The sequence below is a fragment of the Rhea pennata genome, chromosome 1, assembly GCF_028389875.1.
Source record: "Rhea pennata isolate bPtePen1 chromosome 1, bPtePen1.pri, whole genome shotgun sequence".
Lineage (NCBI taxonomy): Eukaryota > Metazoa > Chordata > Aves > Rheiformes > Rheidae > Rhea > Rhea pennata.
Window position 1 is genome coordinate 68,418,345 of NC_084663.1, and position 21,123 is coordinate 68,439,467.

General features: G+C 41.0%; 1 protein-coding gene across 2 annotated transcripts in view; it reads left to right on the forward strand.

Annotated features, from left to right (window-relative positions):
* The window catches only part of CACNA1C (calcium voltage-gated channel subunit alpha1 C), a 495,695-nt gene that overhangs the window by 393,641 nt on the left and 80,931 nt on the right, over nucleotides 1-21,123 (forward strand). For both annotated transcript variants that reach the window (XM_062590597.1, XM_062590591.1), the window contains 10 exons: nucleotides 804-924; nucleotides 1,041-1,110; nucleotides 7,632-7,764; nucleotides 9,478-9,607; nucleotides 13,380-13,439; nucleotides 17,145-17,251; nucleotides 19,124-19,211; nucleotides 19,670-19,777; nucleotides 20,501-20,553; nucleotides 20,661-20,807. In XM_062590597.1, the coding sequence (XP_062446581.1) occupies nucleotides 804-924; nucleotides 1,041-1,110; nucleotides 7,632-7,764; nucleotides 9,478-9,607; nucleotides 13,380-13,439; nucleotides 17,145-17,251; nucleotides 19,124-19,211; nucleotides 19,670-19,777; nucleotides 20,501-20,553; nucleotides 20,661-20,807 (1,017 nt within the window). The remainder of the gene's footprint in view (nucleotides 1-803; nucleotides 925-1,040; nucleotides 1,111-7,631; nucleotides 7,765-9,477; nucleotides 9,608-13,379; nucleotides 13,440-17,144; nucleotides 17,252-19,123; nucleotides 19,212-19,669; nucleotides 19,778-20,500; nucleotides 20,554-20,660; nucleotides 20,808-21,123) is intronic.

The window sequence follows — 21,123 nt, forward strand, 5'->3', positions numbered from 1 at the left end:
GCTTTCAGGGTGTCTGTGGAGAAAGCATGAAATGGTGTCAGTATGATAATGCCATTTCAGTCTCCCTATTATCTTCTGATTGCGCTGGAGCACAAGGCACATTCTCAGATTGTCACTCCCATGACATAAGATTCAGCTGTTTTTTTCTCCACATTCTGTTCTCCTCTTGTCAGTTCTCCTGGTATTTCTGCAGACTCCTAGGAGGCATGAGCTGACTGTAGAGCTTCTCTTTCATTCTCAGCAGCCAACAGTGGGGAAGTCTCTCCCTGTTTGTTAATTCTATTCACTCTCTTCCAGGCTTTTTGGAGGAGATTGTTCTACTTTGTCCTGCAGAACAGTCAGCAGGGTTTCCATAGTTCTGGGAGTGAGGTGAGGGGCAAACTGTGATCCCAGAAAAGTTGGTAGGCAAGCTAACAGAAGATCACAAACTATGGGTTGAAGACAGTTTATACTTTTGTCATTGGGTAGAACTTGTGAATGAAAAGGAGATCTCTGATCACAGACATACAATATGCATGTGCACAAACACACAGGCACATACTGTCTGACACCCCCCCCCCCCCACAGGAATACATGGCAGTGAGAAAGCTACAAAATAAGAGGATGCTGCAGAGAGTTAGAGCAGATTCTCTGCTTTTGCCTGCAGATGATAAAAAGGTGGTATGTATGTAATCTGGACTCAGGATGGACATGCCAGCCAGCTGAATGTTCTTGTGATGTGTGCTATACTACGTGAAGTTTCTGAAAGGCAAACAGCTTTTCACATTTGTAACTACTTGCTTTTTATCTTGTCAAATTGTTAGGACTGCTAGTCCCGAAAAGAAACAGGAGATAGAAAAAGCAGCTGTGGAGGAGGAGACAAAGGAGGAGAAAATTGAGCTGAAATCGATCACTGCTGATGGAGAGTCCCCGCCTGCTACCAAGGTCTGCTGCCAGCCACCACTCTCTGTGCAGTGATGGCAAGAACAGCTTGGGTTTCTGAGGGAATGAAAACCCTCTGCCTTGTTTGATAAAGACTTTGCCTCTTCTCTTTCTGTCAGATCAACGTAGATGAGTATCAGCCCAATGAAAGTGAAGAAAAGAGCTCATATCCCACAACAGAAGTGACAGGTATTTCTCTGCTTCTTCTTATCCCTGATTCAGGAAACAAAAGCTCCAGTTGTTAATGCACATAGAGCCAAATTGCTCCATCTGATACAGTCTGAAGGCAGCAGGTGTGCAAAGCTTTTAATGCCTTCATGATGAAACAGGACAATGGGCTTACCTGTGTTTGCAGGGCTATGGACTTGATCTCTTCGAGTCCCTATGCTGATTAGATTTTTTTCTCTACAAATGCCACATTATATGATTATATATATATTTTCAGTCCTTTCTTCTGTATTCAGTGTTCAGGGAAAACCCTTAACAGCCGAAGTTTTGACTGCCTTGTTTTGCACAAGTTTCTTTTCTTAATTGAAATAGTCAATGGGACCTGTTAATACAAAAGGCACAAGGTCTTAGCTTAGAGTAGGAAAAGAACATGCTAGAGCATGAGTTAGGCTAGTTTTCAAATCAGTTGGACCTAATCGTCTTCCTCCTAAAGTCTTTAAAAGCTAGTTGAAGCAACCTTTTCTGGCAGTTTTTCTTTGAGAAGTCATGAAGGCTGGATATTTTAGAGAGGTGGAGCAGAGGAATTATAAGCTAGACAATGAAACTTCCATTCTTGGAAAAGTGCTGGAACAAATGCTTAAACGAACTGCATATATATATATATATACATATATATAACTGCAAGATAAGGAGATGACTAGCAACCAACATAGATTTGCCAAGAACAAATTGTCAAACCTCTCTAATTGTCTTCTAAAAGAGGCCAACAGAATTTGTATATGGAGGAGGAGAAGTAAGTGTCATATGCTTTAATTTTGTATCATCTCTTGCAAAATTCTCATAAGCTGGCTAGAAAAACATGGTCTAGATGATTGGGAGAGAAATCAGTCAGACCATTTAGGTGGAGAGTATTTGCTCAAGTGAGGTTCTGCAACACAAAGGTCTGTCCCGGGTTCAGTGTTAATGACCTGAATGATGGAGGAGGAAGTATGCTTATTATATTTGCAGATGACGTGAAGCTAGAAGGGACTGGAAGCATGCTGAAGGAGCAGCATTAGAATTCAAAGAGATCTTGAGGAAATGGAGAAATGGTTTAAAAAAAGTTGAAAGTGCAAGGCTCTACCTGTAGGCAGAAATGAACAATTCACAAATAAAGGATTTTAGGTGACAGCTAGTTAGGTAACAGTCCTGAGAAAAGAATCTGAATCCTGTTATGGATTACAAACTCAGCAGGCCAACAACATGGTTGCATGCAAAAAGCAAAACATGAAAAACATGAACTCTTGGTCAACTTATGGGTTACTTCTAATAGTCCAGTGAAAGCTAACCTGAGCATAACAATTGTTTTATTCTGTTCACCATTAAGACAATCTCAGCTGGAGTACTGTGTCTCATTTTGGGAGCTTTAGATAGGAGAAGTGGAGTTCAATTGGAAGGAGTCTAGAGGAGCTTGGTGAAAGTAATGAATGTGGGAAGCAAGAACTAAGATTGAAAGAACTGTGTGTGTCTGAGGTAGGGAAGGCTAAAGAGAGCTGTCTTCAAATGCATAAAAGGCTGTTATAGGTAGGAGGAGAATAATCTTTTCTTCTCCTTTACAAGAGAAGTAACAGACTAGATCACACTATGGGAGAATTTTCTAATGGTAAGGCCAGAAAAGATTGTGAAGATGGTTGTGGAAGCACAGCATCACTGACTGTTATTAAGAACAGGTCAGAAAAATATCTGCCAGAAAACACTTATATATAATAACTGTGTGAGCCTGGCTTGGCAGAGGCATGAAATAGAGGACCTTCTGTGATCCTTTCCTACTCTGTTTTTCTGTGTTTCTATGGTTATGTAACAGTCTGTAGTAGGTAATAAATCATATTCTCTTTTATTCTGTAACTCTTAGTAAGTGTTTGTAAACAGGTTGATCTGATAGGGTGAAAAAAGACACATTAGTTCATTTTAGACGGACAAGTGTTTCAGACAAGCAGAAAGGAAAACTATTCCTTGTATTTGATTTTCAATACAACCCCCCCCCCCCCCCCGCATTTGCTGCACTTGTATTCATCAATATTTGTAGGAATAGACGGTTGTTCCAACATCATGCAATAGTGTTTTATCTTGGCTAGGGGAAAATACTCCAGCTTTAATCTTCCAAGCATCCCTGTCGGCACAGGCCACTTAGTGGACATCCACAATCAGTGGCTAAAGGAATTGGGGGAGAATTCAGTGGGCTAAAGGAATTGTTTTAATACGTGCTTAGTAATAAGCACGTATTAAAACAGCCTGAGACAATTCTGGTCGTGGTTGTTGACTGATTTTGATTTGCAGACCCCTACATTTTTCAAAAGCCACCTGTATTGCAAATTTAAGCCTACTGATAATAGAATTACTTTCTTAGTTGCCTTTTGTGGAGAGCCTGAGAAATCACCCAGTGCGTAGACTGTACTTCAAAAAATACCATCTACAATTTGTGTTAGCGATGTTTTATCTGTAGCCATACCTAGGACTAGAGTGTAGAAAATCGAATAAGTAAAAGCACTTCTAAGCTCCTACTTTGAGGTGCCAGTCCCTGGCTTGTCATACTTTTAAAGCAAACCCAGAATCTGAACAAAGAATCTGTATTTTCCTGACATATTTAGTTTTCCAAATGCTTAGACTATCTTCTGTCTCCTAAAGTGTTATCAGAGCAAAGGGACAGCATCTTGGTAATTTGTCATTGTATCATACTATTTCTAAACAGATTATTCCCAGAACTGTTTTTTACTACCTTTATGAAGACTGAAGTTACTTTTCCTCTTTTCAAACAGTCTGGAAGTGTTAGCTATTTGCTGAAAATGAGAGCCAACAGTTCATACTATTAACTGACCACTTCTTTCAGACTCATGGAATTCATTGTAAGGTTCAGATAGTGTACATTTTTATAAATCCCTTTTTAGATCAGATGATGTACCATAGTCATCTCTGTATAAAGCTCTGAAATACAAAGGTCCTCTCTGACCTGACGTGACACGTGGCATCTGTCTTGGATAGTCAGTTCTGGAGGACGAGGCTCCAAGGCTTCCCCTGGCATTAGCAAGCAAGAATTTCCCAGTTACAGTGTGTACCTCTGTCTCTTTATCAACTTTATTGTGTCCATCTGACCACTCCAAAGTCCTTTTGCTTACAGCTAATCAGTATAGCTGTGCTGCAGGAGATGCTGCGTAACCACATCCTGTCAATCTGGGACAACACCTTTTTTGCCCATTTCTTGCATGTTGATGCATTTCAGCTGTGCTTGGAATGCAATATCCTATTGCTTCTTAGATGCAGTCAGCTTGTTCTGCCAGTTTTCCACTTACAATTTAAGGCCAGTGACCTTCCCATGGTTGTGTGTCATTCCATCCTCTGAAAATCCTTCACTTTCATTGCGAAAATCCAGTGTTCAAAAACATTTTGAAATGCTCAGTTCATCTATTTTTTCCTTTGTTCTTCAAACCTACTCCCTACCCCACCCTACCTCCTGTTAGCTTTCATTTCCTCAACCAGTTTTCTCCATAATCTCTTCTGACTGCTACACAGTACTGCTCTTATCCCCCAGAATCCTCCGTGTACTTGCAACTCATCAGTTTGCCTATCCCCTTTGCTGGAAGGCAAGACTAGTTGTACCAGAGATTTGTGTACACTGGACGGTTTATTATGATGATATGTTTATTATAGGAAGACAGGGAGCAAGTTTTGCAGTCTAGTACAGAAACAGAACAAGAATACAGAATGTCAGATGAAGGAAAAAACTTGGGATGATTCATGGGAGCCTAAAGCAAAGTAGTGCCCTTACGCAGGAGTTCTGGTCTTTGTATAACAAGAGAAAAAAATTCTCATAATCAAACTTCTAACTGATGCTACACTGTAGCCTCATGTGTGTGCTTATGGATTTACAGCCAAAGGACATCAGCATTCTAATAAGGCATAATTCAAAACGACAGTCCTGGATTTGAATTTTCTTGAACCTGAGGAAATCTGAACTTGGCCGTTGAGTCATGTTTCTTTATGATTTTGGGGCAGGCTTCACTAGAAGGGTCACTTTTTAAACACAAATATACCTTAGGTGTAAAATACAGTCAAAGAGCAGGTGTTGGATTTCAGCAGATGTACTCCCCAGCCTATTTATGAATACTGCCTTGACCTTTGCTTATATGCATACTGGAAGCTATGCAATATACTGTTTCTTTGTACTGGTAGAAAGCTTAGGTAGTGGCCTGAGCTAAGGCTGTAATCATGTGTTACCCTTTGAGTATTTGTCCCTCAGCTTGTCCTTTCTTCTGAGCCCTAAACCCTACTTTAAATGAAAAACATTTAGAACATTACTTTTTTTTTCATGGCTGAGAGACTGAATATGTTTTCTAGTCTGAAGCTATATGGTTGCCAGAATTATTAATATATTTCTTGCTCTATGGCAGACACAAGACAAAGAAAAGAGAAACGATGTTCTTTATGGTCTTCATGAAGCTGATCCTTCTGCTGAGAGTCCATTTTTCTGGGGCATTATTCCATGCCCATTTGAAATGGCTTTTTTCAACATCCCTCTGAGAAAAATAAAAAGAGTGATCCAGTGGTAAAGGCACAGAACTAGGACTCAGAACACTGGTCTTTTAAATGAGAGTTCTCAGATATCCTAAGTAATCGGGGACATTGATATTCCAGACTGTTAAAGAAGAAAAAAGATGTGCTAATCTCCCTCACTGTTTGCCAGCCCACTTTGAAATTTGTAGATATCCGATGTAAGTTCTAAGTATTGTAATTATTATATAATTATGAGCATTAACATTGGACTAGACCAATTTTACAAGTGCTGTATACAAAAGTAGTTCTGACAGAATGCTTCTTAAACCAATAAGATCTATAGAAAGAAAATTATACTATAAAAGAAAAATGAGCTGTTAGAAAATAGACTTACTCAAAAAGTACAAACTCCTTGTACTAGCTCAAACATTTATCCAAAAATCTATCACATGGCTTTGAGCTGAATTCTTGCTACTGTAAGTGTACATAGAGAGGCCTATTTGCATGCAATAATGGCGTGCATTGAAAAGGCCACTTTTCTGCTGTCTCTAATATCTAGATTAGAGTCTGTGCTGATTCATCTGTTCTTTCTAATGTGTCTATTACCAGGCCAAGCACAGCACCTGACCGTAAAGGAACAGGCTCTTTCTGGAATTTATCTTACTTCATAGAGTCCAGATAAACATTTTAACTGGAGTTTCCTTCTTTACTTTAGCGGGAAGATGAATGAGTTGGATGTAATTTGTCAGACTCCCTTCTTAAAATATTTCTTTTTGTCTTGCTAATTAAATGAGAGGATTGTGAACTTTAAAATAGTAAGATCCTATCATGACATTTCCAAAACAGCATCTCATTTCAACGGGTAGGGGAAGTCCTCAAAAGTGGAAGGTACTCTCATGTTGCCATTAGTCCCCATCTCTGTGTTTTCTTCCTTGAGGGCAGTCACTGATATGCACAGTGCCTGGAGTCCTGCTTCATAGGCATCAGTTCAAAAGTCTCAGCTTTGTCGCCTGCCCTTTCATTCTTCTCTTTTCTGAATTCTGAAAAGTGGCAATTTTAAGAATTTCTGATTGTTGTAAGACAAAGTACATGTCCTCCATGTTTGCTCTGTGGCTTCTGTGCACTCTTACAGGTGCAACCCCATGTGTGGCAATAGCTCCATGCAGAGCTCTCACAGAGGGAGAGGAGAAAAGCAGATCTTGATATGATCTGAGGAAAATACAATGCAGTTCAATAAGGATGAGATCAAAATGCCACTCTTGGGAATAGTCTGCAGCACAAATGCGGAGTGGGGAATGACAGGCTAGGCAGCAGGTCTGCCAAAAAGGATTTGTGCTTTGCACAGATCAGGAACTAATGGCAACATAATGTCAGGATGCGATGAAAAAAGTGCCAAAAATGACATTCAAACAGGAAAATAGTATTACAAGATATAAGAAGTAATCTAGTTCCTCTCAGAAGTAGGACCTAAACTGCAGGTATTGCAAGAAAGTTGTGGGAGAAAACGGCAGAAAACTCAAAGGAAAGTATCAAGAATGATCAGAGGTCTAGGGAACACAGCACATCAGGAAAGACTACTTTTGTTTTCTCTAGGAACCAGAAAACCTAGCAGAGACATAATAACAGAAGGCTGCTGAAAGGAGAAATGAATTATCTCTTTCCTGTGTCCATGGAAAATAAGACAATAGTTAGTGGATTTAGACTACAGCAAGAACGATTCAGGTTAGTCATTAGAAGAAGCTTTTTTGTAGAAGAGATAGTGAACCATCTGAAGAGACTATTACGAGGAGGTTGTGGACTTACCAGCACTGATGGTTTTACAGTCAGACTAGATCAATGTCTGCTGGGAAGGGTGCTGAGCAGCAGATGCTGCCGTGGAGGGGAAGGAACCTTGAGCATGCATCTTCCTATTTGGATGATCCTAAGTGTGTAGCTATAGTTCTGATAGAGACAAATACCCCAGAACTCTAGAATGGGTTGTGTTTTGTATTAAAAGACAAAAATGCTTCTTGCAGCAGAGGAAGATGAGGAAGAACCTGAGATGCCAGTTGGCCCTCGACCTCGCCCAATGTCAGAGCTGCACCTCAAGGAAAAGGCTGTGCCCATGCCTGATGCCAGCGCATTTTTCATCTTCAGTCCTAACAACAGGTATTTAAGAGGCTGCTCTGCTGGAACCAGGAGGAGACAGGTACCCCTTTGACCCTGAGTCCCAAAGGCTGTGTGCTGTGAAGCTCCCTTCAAGCAGTTCATACCAGAGGCCTCCTTTCGCCAGTCTTTCCTTCAAAGGCCCTGGCATGAAATCTCCATGAAAGCCTGGCTGTAGGGAGCCCCCTAACTGCATGCCTGTTCAATGAGAGAGGTCAGGGCACCTGCAATATTTGATTGAAAATATAAATCACAAAAGCTTTGGAAATAAGGGACTCTGAAGCAAGTCAGCAATTGGAATTCTCCAACGTGTACAGATCCAGATTCAAACAAGCCATCAGGTAGGCAGTCAAGCATGAGGAAGGCCTCTTGTCCTAATGACTGCTCAAAATCTATTCCCAGTAGGAAGTTCCTGTGTCTCTGCTTACTCCTACCTTCAGGAGTGAGCATGCAGGAAACAAGACAGGGAAAAGGAGAGTCCACAGCTCCCAAGGCAGGCTGAGGAGAGTAATTTTTCTCTCAAACTCTTCCCTCAGACTCCTGCAGGCAGTGTGGCTTCACATTTCCCCACCTCTCTTCTCAGTACAGATGTGTGAGACAAGTAATGTGAACGCAGGGTTATGTATATCTTTCGAAGGGTGCAGAAATGAGCTAATTGCCCAGTGCTCTGTGCGATACCATGTGTCCCAACCTCTTCCTGGGGACTATGCTTCCAAATACGTCCCTGAAGTAAGGCAGAGCAAAATGGAATTTAGAACCAGTCTATGCACAGCAGGGCCTGTGCCGCTCCTCCTTGGTATGTGTGTAACAGGGAAGGACTAGCAGTGATTGGGACTCATGTACTGTAATGTCAGCTTTATCTGCTGTTGCTTGTTGAAGAAGTAAATTAACCTCTGCAATCATCTATAGAATTGGTATAATAGGAGCTTGGAAGCTGAACAGCCAAAAGTAGAGCTGAACAGACTAACAAAGTGTCTCTAGAATTATGCATAGGACTGTTATGAGGCTTAACTCCTCATACTCTGATGTTGTATGGAAGGTGCTTTAATGGTTTCAAGTAAGCACACTGCCATTTGATGGGAGACTGCTACTTACCTGTGCTAGTTTCCTTCTAAGAGCAGCAAGCACTTTATATTAGGCTGAACATTAGCAGATACCCTGCTTGGCATGATGTTGTCCTGTCAGAAGCCCTTTCCAGAAGCCAGGCTTCCTTACATTCATTTTGATGGGTTTGTGCACTAGTAGCAGGTGGATCCCCTGTGACTTCTGCCCAGTGACAGTCCAGTCTCAGCTTGGAAAGACAGTAGTGACTACAAAGCCTGTTTCTGCTGCTTTCCTCTAACTTGTTCACAATGAATGAGAGTGAGTGATGTAATTTCAAGTTGACAGGTTTTAGACCACATATAAATCATGAAAGGCTCTGTCAGGAGAGGCTGGCTGTGCTCTCTTCAAACACACCAAACATGAGTCTTACAGGCAGCCTATCACACCTTGTGTATCATTTCGTGAAATCGAGATCCAAGGGAGCCCAGCACCTAGTAGGGCCATGCACAGCTATCTGGGCCATGATTTTACCTGCTGCTGGAGCAAAGCAAAGCTGCTCTGCAGAACAGTCCTCCAGGTCCAGTCCTGCTGGCCAAAGAGGAGGGGGGGGAATGTTTCCCATGTCTTGCCTTTCTCTGAGAGATAAAGTTATGCCTCTCCTCTCTCTTGCAGGTTTCGTGTCCACTGCCATCGAATCGTTAATGATAATATTTTCACCAACCTGATCCTATTTTTCATCTTGCTCAGCAGCATCTCCCTGGCAGCAGAGGACCCTGTCCGACACCTCTCCTTTAGGAACCAAGTATGCTTCCCATTCTCCTTCCCTTGCAGTGTGTTAAGAGTGTGGTACAAACAGATCACCAGTCAAAGCCAGGAAAGGCAGAAAAGACTGCATCAGAGACTTCTGGAGTGACTTTCTGCACTGATTTGTGTCTTTTGTAGGCTTTGTGAATGTGAAATCACTGAGCTTTACAGGGGGTGTGAGTCAGGGCAGAATTTGGCCCCTAGTTCATTTCATAAGCATCTGTTGGAGAAGAAGGGACAGGATACTGAAGCAAAATTACTGTTTCTTGGGATTTGAGGCATTAAAGAAGGGGATAGAAACACTGGTTGGGGTTCAGATCATTCTAATTCTTGCGATTTGCAAGTTCCCTTTGGAACATCTGCTCTCCTGCCTTACACTTGCTTTACAGCTAAAAAAAATGCATGGTCTGATTCTTACTTTGTTTGCCCTGGTATAAATCAGGAGTAACATTCCTGAGTTTGGCACAGTTACTCTGGGGGATGTCAATGTCATTAAGGTTAGAATCAGACTGTTTGAACACAAGCTGCAAAGTAAATGTGTCTGAAAGTCTACTAAATTTGAGTAGAAAACATGCCATGTTCCTCTCCTGGCCAGGCTGGGGGAAAGAGAGGAAAGCATTCAGCACAGAGATGCATTCTGTCCTTCCTTTCTGGACATTCCTGTTAGCCTTTTGAAATGTTCAGTGGTCTCCTAAGTCTGCCAGTAGTTGTTTCCATTAATCTGGGGTTACTGTAGAAATCAGAAGTTTCTGCAGTCATATGTGACACTCCTGATCTCTGCTGTCTGCAGCAGCATTTGGGCATCTTTCTGCTTGAATGCTGGAAGAATTTGCTAGAGTTGAACAGTGGGCCAATTTATTTATTGTTTAATATTAAAACCATAATTGAACGCTCAGTATTCTGCCTCCTCTGAAATATCCTGGCCGATACATGCATTTACAGAGAAGATGATAGTGGAGGTTTATTCCTGAGCGTATCTCAGAGCTGCTTTGCATTTTATCCTGAAAGAAGGTGCTAAATAATACAGTCAAACCTGTGCCACCAATGACCCACACTTCCACATAGCTGAGTGTGTCTATCGTGTAGAGCTAAACGTATGTCAGCCTTAGCATTGGAGAACGATGCCAGTGGCGTATGGGCTTCTGACACGCCACAGAAGCTGCTGAAGAATACATTGCAGAGAGATTTAAATGAGAAAAAATTAATCAAAGCTAGTTGTTCTGGATAGATAGCTAGAAGCTTGGGACAAATTGTTGTTTTGGCCATTTAAATCCACTGCTGCTGCATGAAAATCTGTATTTAATTTTTGCAGGTACGGATGTTTAAAATTGTATCAAGTAAGAGGATACTGACAAAATGTTTGGGTTGCAAATGTGATCTGCCTTTATGCTTTGCAGACAGTAGAACACTAAGATTATGTCCTGCCCTGTGCCTGCTCAGAGGGCTGGAAGGGAAATAGAGGTGCAGGTGAACTAATTGCCCCTGCCCTTGCTCTGAGACAACATAATCAGGTATTAACCTATTCACATGGACTTTTGCAGCCTAGTTTCTGCTGTTAACACAAACCCACAAACCGTTCCAGACAGGAAGACAGGAATGAAGAGATCCTCCTCCAACAAGGGTTAACAAAGAGCTTTGGAAAGGAGGAGTCTTCTTTCCTGGAGTGGGCTGGTGGCTGCGTCTTTCTTGTGTTGTACAGAGCTCGGGCAGCAAGTCTTTGGAGTGTCTCTCCAATCTGATCAAACAGCCTCAAAACTCAAGCAAGACCTAAAATTTTATAAGCCCACAATGTTCTCCTGTTTGGCATTCTGGCAAGGTGCTCTTTCATTTTAATTTATTCTGGATTAAATACTTTAATAATTTAATAATATTATTAAATTAAATAGAAGATGATAAATGTGCCTGCTGGTAAATGATACTGCCTGCGCAGGTGATCTGTGGTCGTTTCCAGCAGGCATGATTTCATCTAATCAGCAGCTTTTTACTAGCTGCAGCTATGGGGCCACATTCACCAGTATGGTCTAGCTGCTTTGCTGTGCTTTGGTGATGTAAAAGAGCTGCAGACCCAGCTTAATCATCCATTTAATCAAGTTTATGACTGCTTTATGTTAGTGGAGTGATGCTCAGCAGTCTGAGAGTACCTATGAATCTGACCCATTGGTTATAAAATTATTCTGTTGATATAATAACCAAATGTCAGGACCTAGTAGGCTGTAATGCACAGGGACATTTCCAGTTATAATGTATGGAAGTTAATATAGGATGCAACTGAGGGTAGTCCATCCTTGAAATAGCACTTTTTTAATTCTTTAAGTTGCAAATATATGTGGAGCCCAAACTAGCCTTGAAGAGTGAGAACAACTTCTACAGAAGTCAAAAATTGACAGTGACTTGACGAATTTTAAGTTATACAGTCACAGTAAGTGATACATCTTTTTGTGTTTGATCTTCAGTGACTGCAAATTGGGATGGATTTAGGTCATGCTTAAATGATGCAATCTAAAATAACACTACAGTTTGCAATAGCTATCTCATTGCCCCGGGCATAACAATCTGTAAGAATCTAGCTATTCTTTGTTAAGCTGTAAGTCTGGGTTAGGATAAGAGCATCCAGATACAGTAAAGACCTGTGGGATGCATAACATCTTCCTGGTGGTGGAGAAGAGTTTGCTGCTTTATGTTTATTAGTTTTTCAGTAGTAAAGGCTTAAATTAAACAAATGACCAGGTTCCTACTGCTTCTACATAGTGATTATTCAGTTTATAACTTGGTTAAGCTAAGAGGACAGTAATCCAACAGAACAATACTTTTTGTTTGATTTTTCATTGTTTGTGGTGTAGGCAAAACAAAAGGGTTTGGGATATTGGAATATACTGGGAAAAAGGAGTCTAATTCTGTAGTCAGTAGTAAAGTTCCCATTTGCTTCTGGGGGATGTAAATTGGTCTGCAGTAAAAGACATTTCTGTCCTTAATGCTGCTACTTTGAAAGTCAAGTTACATTTCCAGACTTTCTGTTGCCTTCTGTGGCCCTATTTTGTGGCTTACTATGTACAACTCTGTTAAGCCCACTATGGAGTCTAAGTTCATGGGACTGTTGAGCTTTTCAGCTTACTTGTTCCCCAGAATGCCAATGGAAAGATGCAAAATCTAAGCTAGGCATCTCTAGTGGATGAACAAATTATGACTCCAAGATAAAGCTGCAGTTCTGTTCAATTCTGTTCAATTGGCAGAATGCATATTTGTTATTCATCCTAATCCAGGGCAAGTCAAGACATTTATAAAAAGAAGAACTAGAGCAGCCCCTGTGCATCAATTTGCAGTTTGTTTTCCTTCCTTTGCAAAAGTCACAGAACGAACCTGAAATTAATAAGAAGGAATTGCATGTTTTCCACTGAGAGACTAGACATTCCTGTATTCTCAGTTTGGAAATCTATTGGGGAAGACCCTTGAACTGTCTGTTCTTTACAGATACAAATTTAAAAGAAAAGAGAGAGGGAAAAAAAGGCCTACAACAACTAAGAACTTGTTTTGCCTTCAAAGCCCTCATAGTTTTGTAACTCAGCAAAGATTATCATTTAATGTACTTCTTGTCACCCGTACCAAGACTTTCACTGCATTCAACAGGACATCATTGTAAAAATATTTCCTGTATTTTCCTCTTTGTCCCCTTGTTAAGAGGCTTGTGTATTTGATTTTGAATTGTGATTTCCCATTCCAGTGGTTAGTCACTGATATACCCTCCCCACTCCTATTCCCTTTTGTTTTTACAGATTCTCTTTTATTTTGATATAGTTTTTACTGTCATTTTCACCATTGAAATTGCTCTAAAGGTAAAGTGCCCATCTTCTCTACCATTACTCGATCACAAGCTTACTAGTTTTCTGCCACTATCTGTTGCTAACACACACGCCTGTTTGTTCCTGGGTCACGCTCAGTACCACTAACCCAATTGTGCTTATTTTTCAGATCCTAGGCAATGCAGACTATGTCTTCACTAGTATCTTTACATTAGAAATTATTCTTAAGGTAACCAATCTGAGCAATACACTTCTTCCTTTCTTCTCTCTCTCTCTCTATCTATCTATCTATCTATCTTTTTTTCTTGTATCACTTTAAACCCCAATATTATCTCTACATACAGGATTGTTTATCTTTTGATATGATCCTTTTAGTAGTTGTGGAAGTCTCCTGTGAAAATTTGATATTCAAACTTGTAATAGCCAATATCAGCACGGTCCTCTACTGGGGAATCACAATGAAAGGATGGATTGGGAAAAGTAAGAGAGGACCAAGAAAAAGGCCAACACCTCAAAATTTGCTCTCTCCATCCTGGCCAGTCTTTCCAAAACAGGCTTTGTTTGTTGTACAAGAGCACATGTACTTCCTCTTCTGCATATTACAACCCAAAGAGAAGGTATTGGTTCTGCACAAGTAATGACACTGGGCCAGAGGGAGCCAATGACTTGCCCAAGATTACAGTGTACACAGGTGAATGGGAGATAGGAAATGGTTCTACCAGGGAATTCAGTGCAGAAGCTCATTTTTTAGATATGGTGAGGGAACTGAAATGTGAAGGACTGTAGCTGAGAATGAAAATTACTGAGCCACCTGGTTGAAACACGGCCTCAGATTTCCCAGGAACATGCTCTGTACCAATGGAAATGTGCTGGAGAATTGTTCAACTGGGAAGCAAATAAAAATAGGCTGCCTTGATCTTAACTCTAATTTTCCCAAATTATTAGGCTAATAATTTAAATAACAGTAATTGAGCAAAGTTCTGGCTTCTCAAATGCTAGGTTTGCTTGGCAGCTTGATCTTTTTCTCAGCAAGATGGTTTTAAGTGCTGGCAGGCAGCAGCATTCTCCTTAGAGTTGCTCTGATCTTGCAGCTCAGGTCCCTAATAACGGTATCCAAACTGGAGGCTGGCAGTCAGGGAGAACTCTGCATATTTTTGTAGAGAGGTGTGCTTTTGATATGACTTTAAAGCACAAGAGCCAGAATGCTCTCCAGAGCGATGTATGTATTCTGCCGTCACGCTCAATCCAGTATTCATCTGTGTTTCCACAATCAATCCAAATATGCACACACCAAATGGTCTACCAACAAGACACACATCTCAGCAGCAATATTTAAAACCAAAGCTGTAGTCCAAAGCTTAGCTTTCTACGTCAAGGCACCTTCCCACCTATTTGAATTTACAGTAGCAATTCTGCTCCCACTGAAGCAAACTGTAACAATGTCAGTGGAAGCAGAACCTAACCTAATCAACTGGTATACTGCGTTGTTTTCATCAGAGGTGTACTGCATAGTAACTATCTCTGAGTTTCCCTGATACCACTGGCAAAATTTCCCCATTAACTTCAGTGACTATGTGACAACACCTCTGCATTTTCTTCAGAGCCAAGTAGGAGAGGAGTGCAAGGACTACAGACATTTAAGAAATTCTGTTCTTATCTTGTCAGTCTCTGCCTCACAAGGGCTTGTTTCTCAGAGCCTGTTTCTCTGATGCCTTGCCTTGTGCACAACCTTTTGCGCAAGAACAAAGTTAGTGTAAATGATAAGCAAAGGAATAAATGATTATATGGATTTGAGATGGTGGAGAAACAAGTGTCATCTACCTCAGTGTTGCTGATGGCACATACAAGCCTCACACTGACATGATGGAGTTTGATGAATGTTAGCAAGATGACTATTTTAGCAGTGTTTTGAGCATGCCATTGAAGATAACTATGATTTAGTTTTAAATAGCATTCTAGGAGCTTTGTTCAGTGCCCCAGGTGGAAAGCAGGCATAGATTGTACACTCTGTGAGAGCCTCTCCTAAGGTAACAAAATCTCTCAACATGCATGAGACAACCACAGTTTGTATAGAACTTAAACTCAGCAGAGATTCCCCTCCTGATTTCAATGGTGTCTTCTTTCTTTCAGTATTGCCATACAAAACATAACCACTAAAGAGCATCTTTACCAACTTTGTTATGGCAAGAACCTCCCCCCCTCTTCCCCAATTGAATGTGTCTATAAGTATAAATTCTAAGCCAGGATCAGAGTTTATACTTCTTCCCCTTCTAAGTTCTGTCTGACTGATGGACAGTTGATTCCCTGATGTCATGGATGTCTGGTGAAAAAAGTAATCTGATATATCATGTGCTCTTCCACTTTTGCTAAAGTTGTCACAGGTAGACATGGCAGGAAACCACCAGTGGGTATGCCATCCTGAGCTATTAGGAACCAGAGAATTCCAGTTTGAACTTCTGGTTCATACTTCTAGTTGGGAGAGTTGGGCTACAACTGGTCATTGAGGAATAGTCTCATGATGTCTGCTTCAAGTTGCTTCAGGCATCTAACTTAGATGAGATGCAGAGGACCAAATTTAGAAGCCCATGTTCCTAATGCAGATAATGGAGTAAGATTAGCAATTGTAAGGTTGAGGAGTGCTCAAAGCAGCTGCATCAGATCACTCAAGAAGGCCAAGTGAGTGGTGCAAATACCGTTATCACCTCACCTGCTTTGAGATATTGACATGCCAGACATATTTATTCATATTCTGAAATAGAGCTCAGCCTAAAATTGAAAGTCAGGACCTTGACTTTCCTGAGTTCTGAAGTGTTTAAGTCTGACATGGTGGCTGAGACCCACTTCTATTTCCATTGTCACTTTATCCAGTTCTAGACCTGTGACATCCCCTTCAGCAGAACACACCCAGCAGGGCAGAGTCCCATGCAAAAACTGTAAACACTAGTTTCCATTCCCCAAGTGTGTGATGCTCATAATGATTACCTTCACAAAGAGACCTCTCTGTCTCAAGGAATCTTACCTTGGACTTTGCAAAGAAAAATACAATTGCTTCTTTTGTAGGGTAAAGACTAAGGTAACTGGACGAGGGAAGAAGAATTGATTGAACACAATTGAGCTGAATAGAAGGAGCAAACTGAAGAGAACAGGAATTCTTCCTATTGCTTAAGGTGTACTCCTAAGCATGAAGTCCCTGAGGGATTCTGGTTTTTCTTGTGCAGAGGGAGGAAAGCTCAATTGTCCACTGCAGCTGGTTTAAGCTCTGAAAAACATCACAGGAGAGTCCCCCTTATTTCATATTTTTGTTCAGTTTAGCCAAGGAGGCCTTTTTATAGTGCAATACTCACAAATGTCCCCTGTCACTGAAGATAAAGGAGAAAGCATATGATTGCAAAGAGTAGTTTTGCAAACAGTCACTATGCTGCTTTGCTGATTCTGAGTCTTACATATTTTAGGCATTGGAAGTGCAGAGAAAAAAGTACCAGAGAGACCATATGAGCACCCTGTTCCTCACCAAACCTAATATTGACTTTCCCTAGTTAGTTCTCTCATAGTTATCCTACTGTCTTCTTCATTCTTTCTTTTTCAACTTCTCCTTTGGGATCTGGGGGTAAATTGTCTGCTATGTTAGAAATACTGCCCCTCCCCAAATGTACACTCTGAGAAAAAAACAGTTAGGCTTGGTTTCTGAACAGATGCTAATGGCAAAGTATTTTTTTGTCTTCATGTGCCTCCCTGCAGATGACCGCTTACGGGGCTTTCCTCCATAAAGGCTCCTTCTGCAGGAACTATTTCAACATCTTAGACCTGCTGGTGGTCAGCGTTTCTCTCATCTCCTTTGGGATCCAGTGAGTGAGCTATTTTTGACTAGTTGATTTTTCCAGATAGTAGGATTGGGATGGGAGAGGATACCTCAGTCTCATTGTCTTATCTAGGCAAGATTTTTCTTGTGAGCCTGAAAGTATTCTTCCCAGATGATTCAGGAGACATTAGAATTCTTCCTTTGAGGGGAGATAATAATTGGCCTATACTACGCTGATGACCCAGATCTCCCAGAAAGAGCAAATGAGAACAAGAAACTTGGTCCATTGGGAATCATGACACAGCTTTGTTCCAAGATCTGAGATACTGTATCAGTTCAGGATAGTTAAGACACTTAACTGTTTCCTCCCAGAGATATCTTTTCTCTTTGGGAAACAGACTGATAACATTTTGCTACTCCCTAAGAGACTTGGTCAGTGAAATATTATCAAACACTTGAAGGGCTGTGTAAGAATCCTCAGAGCCGTGGTGGCAGTGTCAGTTGCTCCTACTTCCATCACTTCCACTTTGTATTCGTTGATCTGATAATTTGCTTAATAAATTTATGAATTTACTTGACTATATAGACCTGTATGCATCAGATAAGATGTTTCCAAAGTAATAACAGCACACCTGATAAGAAATCAGCTCTCAGTTGTTCCCATTACGGATTAGCAGCTCAAATATGATATTCCAGAACTTGATAAGTCAAGCAGAAGATTTTACTAGGTTCATTTGGCTTTCAGTCAAGGAAGAACGGCTCAGTGCTCATCTTGGCCTGCTGTTTTGTTCTTACAGACCTAACTAGGCTCTTCATATGTTAGCAAAAGAAGCTTATTCTCAAAATCAGTAGGAGGGTGTGATGACATATAGAATGGAGAAAATTCTCAGTTAAGGTTTCAGTGCTTGAAGATGCAGATAGCTGTGGCCCTATTGTAGCAGACAGTTTTGTTCAGAACTTAAAATTAAGCACGTAACTAACCCTAATTAATTCAGCGGGAGTTTCCACATCCCTGAAGTTATGTACACTCTTAATTGATTTGCTGGATCAGAGGCCAGTAGCTTGCAGGATCAAACCCAGCTGGGTGGTATACCTTTAAATGCCAGAGTCACCTGGAGTTTCCTTTTTTTCTATTAACACTTCAGCAGAGCACTTCTTTGAGCCTTATCTTAAAATTACATGTGATGACTACATTTTGGCACAGTTTCCATTAAATATCTACAGACTATTTGGCAGTTTGCCCTTCTTAAAAAGACTGCCCATGTTCCATTCCTTTCATTAATACAACAAGGATAGTGAACACCAGGCAAACGTATCCTGTGCCTGCTTAGATCAGGAAGCAAGACCTACATAAGAACCTCAGAGTGGTTTCCTCACCCCCATCACAGTTTTTTGTAAAATGTCTAGAATGGCAGCCCTTCTCCATACACATTTTTCAAACATACTTAAAATTTCAAGGATAAAATATATTTTCTTTGTACATATGCCATTAGCATTGCTAATCTGTAGCATATGCTTACTCATGTTAAATGGTTTCTTATATAAGGATGAAATGTTTGGTAGTGTACCGATCAGTAGGAATATACATTTTAGGAATATACATTTTATCATAGCTAAAATCAAAACATGATCATCTGTGAGCCCTAAGCTGTAAACTGCAAACAGTTTGAAAGAGTCTGTATTAGTAAAATCAGCATTTGCTTTTGAAGCAGATGGATCTGAGTTCTGATTACAATCACCCAATGCCTTGAATTGCTATAGCAGTAGCAGAGAACTGACTCCACAAGTATCCTAAAAGTCTAAGGCTGTATAGGATTTCAGACGAGAATGAGTGGATGAAATCCACCTGCCCCTTACAGCATGTCCCTCGCCATATTGCTGTATCTCTTAAAGCTGACCTTTTGATTCTTTCTTTCAGGTCCAGTGCTATCAATGTGGTGAAGATCCTACGTGTTCTGCGAGTGCTCAGACCACTGAGGGCCATCAACAGAGCCAAAGGCCTAAAGGTTAAAAGAGTCCCAATGCATTCTGTAAACTACAAAGTCAAGTTTTTTTAGTCTATCAGGACTTTTATAAAAGTTCAAGTGCTGTTCAAGGATCACCACTAATGTCAAATGGTGCAGTTGGATAGGGTTGCAGATGGACTCACAAGCCTACTTTAATTCTTCCACCCTTGCACTATTAGCTAAATTCCCATCCGTGCACTGGTGGGTGCCCAACTAGGTAAGGACGTGTTGCTGGACGTATTAAACATTTGAGGTCTGGTGCTTTCCTGTCCCCTTTTGCTTGCTTCTAAAGTACAATGAAGAATGTCAGAGGTCAGTTTTATTTCCTGAGACATTACTTAATGGTAATAGTTAAATCAGATCCTTTTATTTGTTGTTGTAGTCATGGGCCTCTCCCCTAGCCAGAGCAGCTCAGAACAATCCTACAAGTTACTCTTGTTCCTATCTTCCATTTGCAGCATGTGGTCCAGTGTGTGTTTGTCGCCATCCGAACCATCGGAAACATTGTGATTGTCACCACTTTGCTGCAGTTCATGTTTGCCTGCATTGGAGTTCAGTTGTTCAAGGTAATACCATTGGACTCATTCATTCATCCATCACACTGAGCTGTCTTCTGGGGTGGGAAGAATAGCATGAAGAAGTCTGTGGAAGGGGAGATGGAGTCTTCCCTTGTGAAAGAAAAATATATCTGCAGCAGTATCATGTTACCCTGGCTCCTGCTACTATGAATTCCCCCAATCTGGACCAGGCACATGCAGAATTTCTGCATTTCATCTGTAATCATAAGAAACCAACAGTAAGATTGGTCACCCTCTTCTTTCCCAAATAGTTTGTGGCATGACCTCAGTGGCAGGGAGGTGAATGGGGCTATTCTAAAGGATTTAGACTAGCAGATTCTGTCTACTCACCATCTTACGGAGGAAGGGCCATGCCAGATGATCACTGCAGGTTCTTTATTCTCTTCTTATGGTCTACTTTTATTTTTTTTGCCCTTCATCACCCTTCTGATAAGTAATGTTCTACAGCACTCAGTAGACGTGCAGTGAGACACAGAAAAGTTCTGTGCAGGCAGATGAAAGCTTGTGCTCTGAACTACCCAGATGCAGGCAAATTTCAATCCATTTGCTCACATCTGTGTGCAAAGGAGCATGTAAACATTCTCATAGTTAAGCAAGTAGTAAATCTAGTCTTCTTGCTACGTGACCTGCCCTAAGCCTCGCACAGTCCAGGAAAGGAAAGGAAAGTCTTTCCAGGAAAGGAAGCTTCATTCTTCTTTCTTCTTTTTCAAGGGCAAACTGTACAGCTGCACTGATAGCTCCAAGCAGACTGCAGCAGAATGCAGGTGAGTCTGATCTTTCCTGGTTAGCCTCTTTTACTGTCTGCCTGCTTTCAGGGCCTGGTACTGGAAGTGCAATTGCCCTATTTTTTTGGTATTTCCTCTAACCACAGGGGGTACTACATTACATACAAAGATGGTGAGGTCAACCAGCCAATGATCCAGCCCCGAAGCTGGGAGAACAGCAAGTTTGACTTTGACAACGTCTTGACTGCCATGATGGCCCTCTTCACTGTCTCAACTTTTGAGGGCTGGCCAGAGTGAGTGCTTTTTGGACCGCAAGGGCTGGGATGTGATGTTGACAATGTCCTCATTCATTTCTAAAAAGAAAATTTAAATGCAGGATATTTTTAAAAATCTAGAGCATTAAAGGTAGCAATAGTAGCAACAGTCACTGTATTATTATATAATTCCTTTGTAAATTCCTAACAGCCTGGAAGGATTGCTGTTCTTTCATCTGTCAACAGTGCACAGCACATCTCTAGGTCTTAAGAAACAATTTCCAGTAGTGGTACTGATAGCAATACTTGTGGGTACTAATGCTGATACTAATACTGACTTACCAGAACTGCCAAA